General features: G+C 39.5%; 3 protein-coding genes across 3 annotated transcripts; 2 read left to right on the top strand and 1 right to left on the bottom strand.

Annotated features, from left to right (window-relative positions):
• The first annotated feature begins 253 nt into the window (after positions 1-253).
• On the top strand, positions 254-2648 carry prdx5 (peroxiredoxin 5). Its single transcript, XM_086012468.1, has 6 exons — positions 254-490; positions 1445-1579; positions 1667-1798; positions 1946-1984; positions 2064-2128; positions 2333-2648. Exons 1-6 carry the CDS (start codon positions 395-397, stop codon positions 2436-2438), a joined length of 573 nt encoding a protein of 190 aa, XP_085868594.1. The 5' UTR covers positions 254-394; the 3' UTR covers positions 2439-2648.
• A 955-nt stretch (positions 2649-3603) lies between these two features.
• On the top strand, positions 3604-5692 carry banf1 (barrier to autointegration nuclear assembly factor 1). The gene is made up of 3 exons (XM_086012510.1): positions 3604-3761; positions 4744-4915; positions 5297-5692. The coding sequence occupies exons 2-3, from the start codon at positions 4790-4792 to the stop codon at positions 5441-5443; spliced, it is 273 nt and encodes a 90-aa protein (XP_085868636.1). The 5' UTR covers positions 3604-3761; positions 4744-4789; the 3' UTR covers positions 5444-5692.
• Positions 5693-6793: 1101 nt separating this feature from the next.
• Positions 6794-11026, bottom strand: gng3 (guanine nucleotide binding protein (G protein), gamma 3). Its single transcript, XM_086012637.1, has 3 exons — positions 10781-11026; positions 10073-10172; positions 6794-7975 (listed from the first exon to the last, which is right to left on the bottom strand). The coding sequence occupies exons 2-3, from the start codon at positions 10169-10171 to the stop codon at positions 7847-7849; spliced, it is 228 nt and encodes a 75-aa protein (XP_085868763.1). The 5' UTR covers position 10172; positions 10781-11026; the 3' UTR covers positions 6794-7846.
• Between the last annotated feature and the right edge of the window lie 1470 nt (positions 11027-12496).

Genomic DNA, 12496 nt, shown 5'->3' with positions numbered 1-12496 from the left:
GGATGAAAGGGTAACATTTAGGGTCAAAAGATAAAACGTGAACCTAACCGACAATTCCTGTGGCTAATACTAATCATATCCGCCATGAAACTAACAGTTGAATACATTTTGCTGCAACAAAACTTTGCTTTATCGTGAAATAACTACTTGCTGCGTTCAAATGTTATCGAACGTTTTGCTACTCATCATATGCATTGGCTTCCAGGTAGCAAATGGCGCAGTTAATAAAGATTTAGTGGGCCTGGCCAAGGCCAGAAAAGTAAAGGTGAGCCTGTAGTCACCAGTTGAAGAGTGAAGCCAGGTTGGAGGCGTGTCTGCCTTCACTGCAAAAATCATCGTCGGGACACGCTTCAACGTCACATAAGCTTGTTAAACGTAAGCTAGCAAGCATATCATGCTTTCAGTTGTTACCACTGTCCTTAAACGCGCCCTTGTAGGAAATCACGTGAGGTTGATCCACTCTTCATCGTTGACCAAAATGCCGATTAAGGTAAGATATTAAAATGAACAACATAACACTTGCTACTTTCCAAATGTATCGTCTAGCCAATTACCGAATTAGTGTGAACATTTTGATAGCTCGCCATGCTAACGGCCATGATGTCGCCGTGACTGCGTTTGCTCGCAATGAATTGGTTTGTGGAGTTTTTTGTTTTTTTTTACCTGCAGTTCCGCTGCACCTGCGACCTAATATGTGAAGTAAACGTTGCTTGAACCAGCATGTCTACTTTGCATACATTAGTGGTCTTTTGAACGTCTCAGATAACGAGCAGAGATCGGATTACGTTACGCAAACTTGTGAAACATTGCGTTGTTAGGGGTCATATATTGAGCACAAAAACGGTTGGGCAGTGCAGCAGTAGTTTTAGGAACGTTAAATGGTTTCACTCAAATCACTGCGTATGTGCGCTCGATATATACACAGTAAACACTTATTAAATTCATTTAAATTCATTTGTCAGTATATGCCGTGGTACTACGTACATCTGTGACCGGGCTGGTCAGAAGAACTTTGGATACTCAAGTACATATAATAAAAACATCCGTCAATGTCAGACTTTATATTTCATAAAGTCTTTTCGGCCATTTTAACCCGAGTTGCTGCTGTATGTTTGAGTTTTGTCGTCCTCTAGCGACTGTCACTTAGAACTAACATGAGTATGAACTGCAACCTTGATGTACACACCAGGCCCAACTGGTAATCAAAACCGAGACATGTCTCATTCTTAAAAAGTGTATTAAAGCGTTGTACAATTATGCACAGTGCCATGCACATCATCTGGAACACTTCAGAACTGATATTTACTCAACGTAGTGACAAAAATCATAAATCGTTTAAATAAAATAAGTTTAGATAAAATGCATCATGTCACCAGATGTGTTTTGCTACTCAAACGTGGAGCAGCAACCAACCATATTTACTCAGTGTTATTTATTCTCTCAGGTGGGCGACTCTCTCCCTGCAGTGGAAGTCCAAGAGGGTGAGCCGAAAAATAAGGTGGCAATGGATCAACTCTTTAAGGGGAAGAAAGGCATCCTCTTTGCTGTACCAGGAGCTTTCACCCCTGGTTGCTCCAAGGCAAGCACAAACAAAATTTGTCAAGTCATGTCCTGGCTATTATAATCTTTGCCATAAGACGTGACACTTTTCTGCTTTTGCTTTCAGACTCACCTCCCAGGTTTTGTGCAGCAGGCAGATGACTTGAAGAGTAAAGGCATACAGGAGGTGGCCTGTGTGTCTGTGAATGATGCTTTTGTCATGGCTGCCTGGGGAAAGGAGCATGGAGCAGATGGCAAGGTCCGCTTTAGAGAAAACATTGTTTTCCACGCTTACTATACGTCACTGCTATTCTGTATCCTGTAGTTATTTTCTGTGTCCCTTTATTCTTCACTTTTGTCAGTCGCAGTGATTTATTGATGGTAAGGGAATTTATTTCTCCCACAGATTCGAATGCTGGCTGATCCTACTGGAGAATTCACAAAGGTAAACCAAACAATCAGACTTGTTGTTGAGTACGTTTTTGAGACCATGTTTGCAGCATGTTTCTCTCTCTGCTTTGTAGGCTGTGGATTTGTTACTTGACAGTGATCAGATTGTGCAGGTACTTGGAAACAAGAGATCAAAGAGGTAAGGTACACGTTGTTTTAGTTTTGCGACAACACACCATAATTTGTAAGCTTCTTTTTGTCACTTAAATGAAATATAATATTGAAACAGCCACACAATAAGATGGCTTCTTTTGACACCAGCCTGGACCGTAACATAAAATATACCCAGTTCTTTCAGCTGCTATTCAAATCCAACTGAGTATGTGTCTAATTTGTGCTGCAGATATGCAATGCTGGTGGAAGATGGAGTTGTGAAGAAGCTCAACGTGGAGCCAGATGGCACAGGACTGACATGTAGCCTGGCTCCCAGTATTATGGCTGAACTTTAGACTTGTTTACCAAACTATAAAAGTTGCACTAACTGATCCAAATCTGATATGATGCTTCTCTCTCATCCCAAAGAGCACCACAAATGTTACATGTGTTAGTGTAAAAATGGAGATGCAAGGTCATTAATGTGCACAAATATGAGAGGAAAGATGATGCAAAATATGCTGTGTTCCGTTCTTGCTTATTAATAAAATTTGATCAAGCAGTAACATCCGTGTTGTTCTTAAATATTTTAGTGCATGTTAAACTGGTATGACTAAATGCCTGTTCTTGAAATGTAGGGAGAAATATAAGATAGTAGCCTCATTTCATTTGCATGTGTGTAACCCTAAGTAAATCAGAAGCAGATACGTTTATCAAAGCAGAATAGCAGGAAGCTCGGGGCAGAAGGGAAACCGGTAGGCAACTCTACAATATCTAGAGGCAGGTTGGTACAGGGAGGGAGGTCATTCCAAAAAGAAGGAATGATAACATTACCTGTATGAAAATGTGACACATCTAAACTGTACACACAATAGGCAAACACTATGTACACAGATTTGTTGAACCCAATTGCAGAACACTGGAGCATTGGAATTATCAATACCTGTGGCTAGTACAGTACAAATGGGTAGCTAGGGTAGCTAGAAATGCAATTAACATAATCATTTCGGTAAATCTTAGAAGATTGGGAAGGGGTTTGGGGTGAGGTCATGTACTGTACTGTACTCACACTTTCATTGTGCTTGTAGCAAAATGCCAAAAAGGACAACCCATGGAAAAGTACTGCAGTCTTGCATCGGCATGTAGTGAACAATCTAGTGTGATAGTGTGTGAGTCATCAGGTAATCCTGAAATAGGCAGATGTGACTGACTGGCAGATTGGACGGTTGAGTGGAAAAATACTGGTAAAGCGCACCGGTGGCTTATGGCGGCAAACTATGACCTATATAACTAAAGGAAAATGCAACCACTGCTTTCAACAAGTAACAATTGTGTGCAAAACCAAGGGTTGGTGCAACATAAATGTATTTCTTCCTGAAAATGTATTGGCAAATAGTGATGTGTTGTTGTTATAGTTATAGTTATTGTTATTGTTATTGTTATTATTATTATTATTATTATTAGTATTATTATGATCAACTTTCACATTTTCTCAGTCACCACTCCAGTCCATGTAGTGGCGGTAATGCGCCATTAAGATGGTTTTCCAACTGTCAATTACCACCGAAGAAGAAAAAGACGCCGAAGAAGACACGAGCAGGAAAAAGAATAAGCGCGTTGCAAGCAGTGAAGCACAACTCAGCTATTCTCACACTACGACACGACTTCAGACCCAGGAGGTAAGATATTGTCATCCAACCAACAGTTTTATTCCAACTAACTCCATTCGACGTTTGACAACAAAAGTAACATGAAAAGACGCACGTTTAGCTTCATTTACGGCTTTAGCTAACATGGAAACCTCATTCAGACATTAGTAGCTGGCGCCTGTTTCACTCTTCTCAAGCTATACTTTCCACACATGGTCTAAACACATGGCCGTACATTATGTATGAAAACTATGTATGAAAACAGTTCCTGTTTTCACATCAGCAACTCGACAATGTTGTTGAATTTAGCCCCTGTGTTTTTTTAATGTTGACGTTGGAAAGATTACGCGCGCAATTCAAGATGACATCTCCATTGTTGCTAGAGCTGAAACATAAATAAATTTGTCCAACAAGCATACGGTTGGTTTATTGTCAATAAATATAAAGGGTGATGACCGTACTATCTCTGTGTGTTCAAGGGTTCTCATTTAGATGCTGATTTACGAAATGATGTAATCACCGAAATGCTTAATCCTTTAAACTAATACACGTGGGGCATTGTGGTCATTGGTTTGATTTCAGTTGTTTGCAACCTGATGATTTAGAACTTTTCATTTATGGATTATAAACTAACAATTAAGTAGGTGAATGCACCAGAAAGATCCAAAAGGAGAACAAAAAGTTACCAAATTGTATCTGTTCCAGCCCCTCACAATGCAAAATGTTATGTTACATTTTCTTAGGAAAGATAATAGCACTGTGTTGTAAAATATGAATATTTGACTATAATAAAACATTAGAAAAGAGAGTATAACAATAAACCGTTCCATAAACAGCTGAAAGTGCATCAGTGACTCGGGGGCTCGTTTTTTCACTTTGCTCACTCGCAACACTAGGCAAAAAAAATCAACCAAGCGATGGCTAGAAAGTTTGTAAAACCCAAAAGTTGGGGCAGTTGCAAGTCAGCTGTGTTTGTTACCTTTGTATTGTGTTTGTGACCTTTGTATTGCAGGTTTGTTTGATCTGTGACCTGATTTGTGACCTTCAACAAGGCAGCCATGTCTTCAACATCACAGAAACATCGTGACTTTGTGACCGAGCCAATAGGAGAAAAACCTGTGTTTGCTCTTGGCGGCATTGGCGAGGTCCTTGGCAAAAGACTGGAGGAGAAAGGTTTTGATAAGGTATGTTAAATTCAGTTGAATTATTATTATTTCATATCTTCTGTATGTGCGCATAGTCATTTTGAGGTCCTTGGTTTATGAGTTTTATTTTTAATTTTTTTTAAACCTGTCTTGTGGATCTGTATGCCTATTTTGGGCCAGAATTGGCCCAAAATCAGGTTTTCTACCTAGTTCCAATAATCTTGAACTGTGCTAAAACGGCAGTGGACTCATAATTAAAGTTCTAGGCTATACATGTTAATCAAAAAACAAAAACAAAAAACTGTACGTACGGCAGTAGCTGAGCATGCCCTCTTGTGCCATGTCCCAAAGTAATCTTATCGTTTTACAGATACAGAGAATGATTTAAAACTATTTCAACTCCTGTTCTCCGTTCACCAGGCATACGTTGTCCTCGGACAGTTTCTGCTGCTCAAGAAAGATCAGGAGCTTTTCCGGGAATGGCTTAAGGACACTTGTGGTGCAAACTCAAAACAACAAGGTGACTGCTTCAACTGCCTTAAAGAATGGTGCGACGCCTTCCTATAAAGCTTCGTTTGTTTCTTTTATATTTTTTTGTAGTTCAAACTGTTCATCAGCTCTTCAACAGATTTAAATCCACGATATACATATATATATATATGTATATATATGTATGAACAAACACTGCAACACACCTATGAGGTTTATTGAAGTAAACTTTTAATTGTACTCACTGTTGATGCCTTTTCACTCATTCACTATCTGTATCATGTTTTAATTGATCTTAAGAATGATCTAAATAAATTTGAAAGTCAAGTTGTTGAAGTTCTTTTTTTTTTTAACAAGACTTTTACTTCTGGCAGTTTTGAGTCGTGTCTACATTAAACATTTACCAAGGTTGTAGTTCAGATGTGACGTCAGGTGGGCCTGATCAGTAAAAATCATTGCATAAATGACTATGGTAAACCCCCAAACCGCCCCCGACCCCATTTTTTAAAATACAAGCTCAGCTGTAAAATCTTTCTCTAACCTCTTAAAAAAACATTGAATTTACTTCAGTTTAGCCAGAGGTTTTAATATTAAGTATCGTGCTAAGAAATGAATTTAGTGAAAGAATATGGAACCAGAAGTTGGCGTTGAGGACAATATCTCATAGAACATTATTCATGGTGTCGTTGGAAGAAAGGGGATCTTCAAAATATATCAAACAGACAGAAGTGATAAAGAAGAAAATAAAGAGAATTTAAAAAGCGGCTAAATACTAATTGTTTACAGAAGATAACCTGAAAAACAGTAGCAGTTCGGAAAGGTGCTGAGGGCCATGAGAGGGAGCGATCTGTCTGGTTTCGTGTTCTTTTGTCATAATCGAGGGAGTGTAAATGACGTAAGGCTTGTCATTCCATCACTGTCAAGTAGCTGAAAGACATGCGGCAAGGAAACAAATGTTTTGTGTCATCCATTTAACAAACAATATGTGATAACATCTGTAACTCAGTGTTGGCTGTAAGGGGCAGGCTTGATGCTTGGCGGTTGTGACATCAGCAAAGATGAAAGATCAAAGGGACACTTCATCTTGAATGTTGGCTCAGGTTAATCAGTGTTCATGGTGAGCGAGTGGGCTTGCGTTGTGGTCGATAGCAGCTCTGGTATGAATGTGCGAAATGCATCAGCGACTGTGTCGTCTCTGACCACGTACGAGGGCACTGCAATTACTGTACATTTGAGGTCATAGTCTTGCAGGTTTGTGTTGATCTGTGGCCTTGTCTTCAACAACCCAGAAACAATGTGACTTTAGGCTATTTTCACAGACTGGCGCTCATGCGCTGGGCGTAAAAACCTGTGAAACATGTTTTGCGAATACAATGTACATGTCCACTGCAGTAGCCGTTTCACAAATAAAATCACAATGGAAGGAACGTCGTTTCATCACAGGTTTTATTTCAGCGCTTAATGTTCTTTGGTGATGACTTTCCTGTCAAATGATGGCAATGTCATACAAAACGTTGAAAATATTCTGACAAGGATTCCAAAAATGATGCAGAAATAGCCGTAAGACGTGTCATACTTGCCTTCAAAATAATTATAAAACGTTATCAGAGATTTTCTCTGGAAAGCTGTTGAAGGACGGGAATGACGCAGCACCTATATTGTAACTGCTATACTGAAGAATATATAGTTACCCTCAGGATCCATTTTATTAGGTACACTTACACAAACTGATCAGAGCAGCAAAATATTTCAAATGGCTTGATTATGATCCATCGACTATGACATAATTGCAAACTATAGTCACAATAATAAACATTAACAAAAGCAAAAACAGGGAATACAATTCAGGCATATGCAGAAAATGGGTCCCTATGATTGTTTATGGTGTTAAATTACGAGGTGTAGTGTATGGCTCATTAGTTTTGTGTGGGTGTATGAAGTGTTGATGGTGTTGAATGTTTTTGATGACTTCTCTGTGTTTATACACCGTAATTTACCTTTGCGCTATACAACATATATTGGATAGCAGCACACAGACACACACATGATCTGGATCTTTTTTTTTTTTTTTTTTTTTTTTTTTTTTTTTTGTTGACCTGATTACAGCTCACTAATGGCTATAAAGAATCAACAGACCTCGGTTTAATGTCGGACTAACAGCCCAGATAAACATTCGTAATGCTTCCACATGAATGTATCCTCTGAGTTATTCTAAGGTGAGATTGACATATTTTAAAATGACGTTTTCTTAGAGATGACAGTTGGTGTTTTTTATGTTTATTTTCCTTTAGACTCTGCAACTTTCAGTGATGGCTCTGACTCATAATCATGTAATAAACGATCTAGTTCCTTTTGTAGTGGACTGTGTGCTGTACACGGGCACCATATGCAAGTACCGTAGTTGCTCGTACACATGCACGCTGCACATACTCTTCATTTGTACTTTTTTTTTGGAAAGGTATCAACAATCCCTGATTGAGCTCAAAGCAGAGCGCAAAAGAACTTCTTCTCCCTGAAAGGGTTCTCCGAAGTGGGCACGGGTGTGATCAGGGGGTCGTCGCAAGCGTGGGCGTCGCAGTACGCCATCAGGTCAGCGGCCGCCTTTGATACCTGTCAAAGGGTCAGAGCGGTCCTTGAGCATGGGCCTGTTGTTTAAATGCACCTGCTTCAAATTCATTCTAAGTGGCCATTTTGTATAGCCAACGCAAACGTCCTGCATAGTACTCACTTAAAACCCGTACTTATCTTGCAATGTCCATATCCCACGCAGAAAATGGCCAGCATACCTGTCAACCCCGGGCTGTGCTGAATCTTACAAAAGCTGTAATTTGCCTGTACATTTCTGTATATAATCTTACACAGTATCTATTTTTAAATCTTACACAGTATTTATCGCTCAGCGGGAGAGGTGGGGGAAACCGAACGGATATTTCTATATAGAATCTTAAACAGTGTTTATCGCTCAACCGGGGGGTGGCTGCGGGGGGGTTGAGGGGGTAACTTTGCTCGTGAAAGTCGGCCGAAGTTTGCAGTCGGAATCGCTAACGGACGCTCCGGATTAGAGCCGAAATGGGCAAGACGAGATCGGTCTAACAAAAAATGAGTTTTTTGTTTTTTTTCCTGTACAAAAATTGTAATACTGTGTACACAATTTGAGATAAAAAAACTTATAAAATATGAGGAAAACGTACAAGTTGACAGGTATGGGCTAGTTACTTTGAAGTAAAACCAACAGAAGACTTCCTGATGTATGGTTATGGTACGTCATTTTGATTGACATGTAACAGGTATTATTTTAACCATTCTTGTTTTTCTGGTTGTTTTGTGTTGCGTATACCGAATAAGGTCCTGACCACTTTTATGTAGCTAATTAGGTAAGCACACAACTCCCAGTAAGATGCAGTGTAGGATCTACCACTACAAATCTACCACTACAATTAAGTAATAAAACATTTGGTACAGCTCTCCATAATATTATACTTTATAAAAACATCAAATAATGACCTAATTAAATAGAATGGTAGAGAGTATAAGACAGATGGAGATACTGTTCTTTGAGATAGCTCAACCCCTCTCTCAGCTAATCACTACTATTCGTTCTTCACAAAGGATAAAGATTGCATGACTTATATTGTCTTGTATAACCTACTGCACCGTTTGGGTTCAGATATCCATTGTTTAAATGGTAACAACAATGCCACATACTGTAGATGCTAACCGTTAGCCCATGTGGCTATGGTGTTTCCCCACTGTATGATAGATGGAGGCTTCGTGGTTATTTCAAATGCACGTGTAATTCTCGTGGTTTGATGTTTAATTTGACATGCGCCTTCTGCTGAGAGTGGCAATCATCAGCTTGGAGCCTCTTTTTTTTGAAAAATATTTACTCTATCAAGCCAAACTGCTGTTTTTTTGTAAAATGAGTCGGGTCACTTGACACCATACAAGCAAAAAAAAATCTGCCTTTGCACAGCCCTTATCTTGAAAAACTCATTTCGCAAGGTGCCACTGTATGTCATCTGAAACGTCTAATCTTCAAAAGAATGTTTTGAACCCCAACTGAAAAATGTTCTCAGAAAGTTGTCAATCTTATGAACGTGATGTAAAATAATAAATAAATAAAATATCAATATTGTGAACAATAACTGCTCTTTTACGACACCGCCAATTGCCAATAACGCGGCCTTGATTGGTGCTGATAGCAGAGCAGGGTACTTCTTGAGTCCCCTGCAAGGTGTTTAGCCACCAGGAAAATTGCAGTACAAGCTGACATGATTTGGAATGGCTCCAACAGGAAGAATTGCCTTCAAGGTCACCAATGTCAGCGTCAACATGACGCTGTTAACAAGACTTGCAAGAGCAACGTTGGCTTAGGTACAGTATATACTTTGTCAAATTTTCATTTATTTACTTCAATAAGGCATAACTTGTGAGGTGAGAAAAATGTGTACTAATGCATTACAGTATACACTCCATGGCCAAATTAGATATACCGATGTCCTATTGACATTCAATACAATTTATGTATGAATTATTCTGCTTTTAACTACACTACATGTTGATGGTGTTTCTAATATTTTGCTTACCAAAATATTAACATCACTCAGTCTGATTTTTGTGCACTTCTCATTTATAAATGGTGTGCTGTACATAAAGTTGCCTATGGTCAATATTGTCCAGTTTGTGAGGAGCTCAGTGTTACTTTACCTTTATCCTGCAGAAACTAGCCTCAATTTTCAGTTGCTCAACCAGCTTCCTGGCCTGGCCGACGCTCATGGTGCTGTTCACTGGGGTGTCTCCTTTCATTCTGGGTACAAATAGCAAAAGACAGTCAAGCTTTACACAGAACCACTAATTTTGTTGTCGTCTGTTCTGTTGAATTGCATTGATTTTAGCCACAATCCACAAGGCAGTAATACCTTTTCATTTTTACAAAGTATAATGTACCTGTATGTATGTAATGGCAACTTGTATAGGCTTAAATCAACCACACATATCAACGAAGCGCTTATACAAACAATACACAGCACTTAACTCAGCTGCGTAGCTCAACAATCACAATCATTACGGTCAATGTGTCATATTACAACTGCTACATTCTAGTCACCTCGTGACTCGAATCGATACCACAGTTTCAAATGCAATATGTTACGCTAACAAGGCTAACTGCTTGGATTCCATTCATCCTGGCCCGCGCTTTTACCACAAGCAAGAATAACCACTGGGATGAAATTAGCACCCCCGCTGCACAATCCCTCCACAATGTGTCAAAAACATATCACTGTGACTGCAAGGAACAACAGCTGGATTTTTGATAAAGGAATGCCAGACCTGAAGTGAATCTATAGCAGCCATTGTGGATCTTTCCCCTTTTGTCTTTGCCTCCCCTTCCCATCCACCCATTTGTCTCCTTACCCGTATGATATTCCTCTTCAGGTACAATCTCCCCCCCTCTTGTCTCCCGTTTTGTGGCTCTCTATGTCCCTCTGTCAGCCCGTGCGTACGTGTGCGTGTCTCTGTGTGGGTGTGGGTGTGTGTGTGTGTGTGTCTGGTGGTGGTGTCAATGTAGCCAGACCCCACCCCACACAGACGACAGCCTGGATGCTCCCCTGCTTTCAACAGTCCAGTGCACTGCAATCCCGCCACAGTAAAATCTGGAGGATCATCCCCTCTGCAGTGAATGGTATCTGCCAGATGGATTAGGGGGGAGGCAACGCATTGATGAGGTTTTATGAAGGGGGCGTTGGTGGAACTGACCATATTTGTGGAGGGGAATTTTAAAAACTGGGGGATTTCCCAGTCTTGCATGCAGTATTTGCCATGTAACAAAAGTGACTATTAGGGGTTCAGTGTTTGTGTTTGTAATTGTTTTTATTTGGGGTTCAGACGTTTATTTAGTATAAAAATACAGTGCAGTTAGTGATGTCAGCTCAAGAGGTCTGAATCATCACCGCCCCCTTCTCTCTCTGATAACGCCCTCCCTCTCCTCTGTTGCTATGGGGACTGCTGCAGTGTAGTTAAATGGTTTACAATATCGGCCTTTTTTTTTTTTTAACTCGGGAAATTCTTCTCGTGGGTTTATTTTAATCCTTGTCTGCAGACACGTAATATGATTAATTCATATGAATGGTTTTGCGCTTTAAGACAAAAGACCACGAGTTACATTTGACAATGAATATCCAAAATAGTTCAGCAGCGGCCAAACGGGCGACACAACAAATTAACAGGTTGTATGACCAAACTATAATTTCTTTGGTTGTTGAATGGAGATGGTTATCAACAAGGGGCGTACAGTGTGTTATGTCGAGCATGCTTCGTCTCTGTCAGCAAAAAAACCACACATTTAGGCGTGACGACATGTCTCTCAGATCTTGCCGTAGCTGTGTTTGCCTGCTCATGTACGTCAATGGTGTCGCCATATTGGATGTGGTAATAGTCAGAGTAATGGACAGTCTGCATTTAGCAGTTAAGTAAAAACGAGATTCCATTAATTTAAAGATAATTATGGGTATTGTGAGCCCAATTGAAACTATAGCATGAATACATATAGTTATGTTTATGTATAGGCTATATTTGTTTCATATTGTGCATCATAGTTTAGTAGTTCTTATGAATAAAAAAGGCTCATATAATATGAATGTGTATTAATTAGGGGATTAGCAATTAGTTGTTGCAAATCCACAACACCTGCCTGGAGAGGGTTAACATAAGTAATTATGTTGTACTGCAATTCTACACGACAGGTAAGGAATTCTATACACATCTCAATGAATTTAATTACTATCTCCCCTACAACATCCAGCTAAAATAATCACCTTTGTCCCAAGGGCTCTATATGTGCTGATTTGCCCAAAGAAAAGTCATGTACTGTAGATTAACTACAGTATTGTTATCTGGTCAACACCAATAAAAAAATGTTTGAAAGAGATCACAATGGCACAAACGGTGAAATGGACTGTATGATTTTTATTGTCATACCTCAAACACTCACCAGATGGTCCATGTGCGCTTTTGTTATCTCGTAAGGTTATTTGTACTGTTGTAAGTCCCCCGGCAAACGTTTTCTTGTTCCTCAAGTTGTGGAGTACAAATAACAAAACTGTTTAAAATCATTTATGAACTCCTGTCCTA

This window comes from Filicampus tigris, chromosome 17 (genome assembly GCF_054856515.1).
Source record: "Filicampus tigris isolate MCC_2025a chromosome 17, RoL_Ftig_1.0, whole genome shotgun sequence".
NCBI classification, from domain to species: Eukaryota; Metazoa; Chordata; class Actinopteri; order Syngnathiformes; family Syngnathidae; genus Filicampus; species Filicampus tigris.
The sequence above is the reverse complement of the archived record's forward strand: the minus strand, read 5'-3'. Positions and strand labels throughout refer to the sequence as shown.

What these genes read in the sequence shown, in the direction of transcription:
- banf1 (XM_086012510.1), top strand. Translation starts at nt 4,790, where the DNA reads ATGTCTTCAACATCACAGAAACATCGTGACTTTGTGACCGAGCCAATA. An exon ending in AGGAGAAAGGTTTTGATAAG is followed by an intron (nt 4,916 to 5,296) that starts GTATGTTAAATT and finishes TCCGTTCACCAG; the next exon opens with GCATACGTTGTCCTCGGACA.
- prdx5 (XM_086012468.1), top strand. Translation starts at nt 395, where the DNA reads ATGCTTTCAGTTGTTACCACTGTCCTTAAACGCGCCCTTGTAGGAAAT. An exon ending in TGACCAAAATGCCGATTAAG is followed by an intron (nt 491 to 1,444) that starts GTAAGATATTAA and finishes TTATTCTCTCAG; the next exon opens with GTGGGCGACTCTCTCCCTGC. An exon ending in TCACCCCTGGTTGCTCCAAG is followed by an intron (nt 1,580 to 1,666) that starts GCAAGCACAAAC and finishes TTTTGCTTTCAG; the next exon opens with ACTCACCTCCCAGGTTTTGT.
- gng3 (XM_086012637.1), bottom strand. Translation starts at nt 10,171, where the DNA reads ATGAAAGGAGACACCCCAGTGAACAGCACCATGAGCGTCGGCCAGGCC. An exon ending in CTAGTTTCTGCAGGATAAAG is followed by an intron (nt 7,976 to 10,072) that starts GTAAAGTAACAC and finishes ACCCTTTGACAG; the next exon opens with GTATCAAAGGCGGCCGCTGA.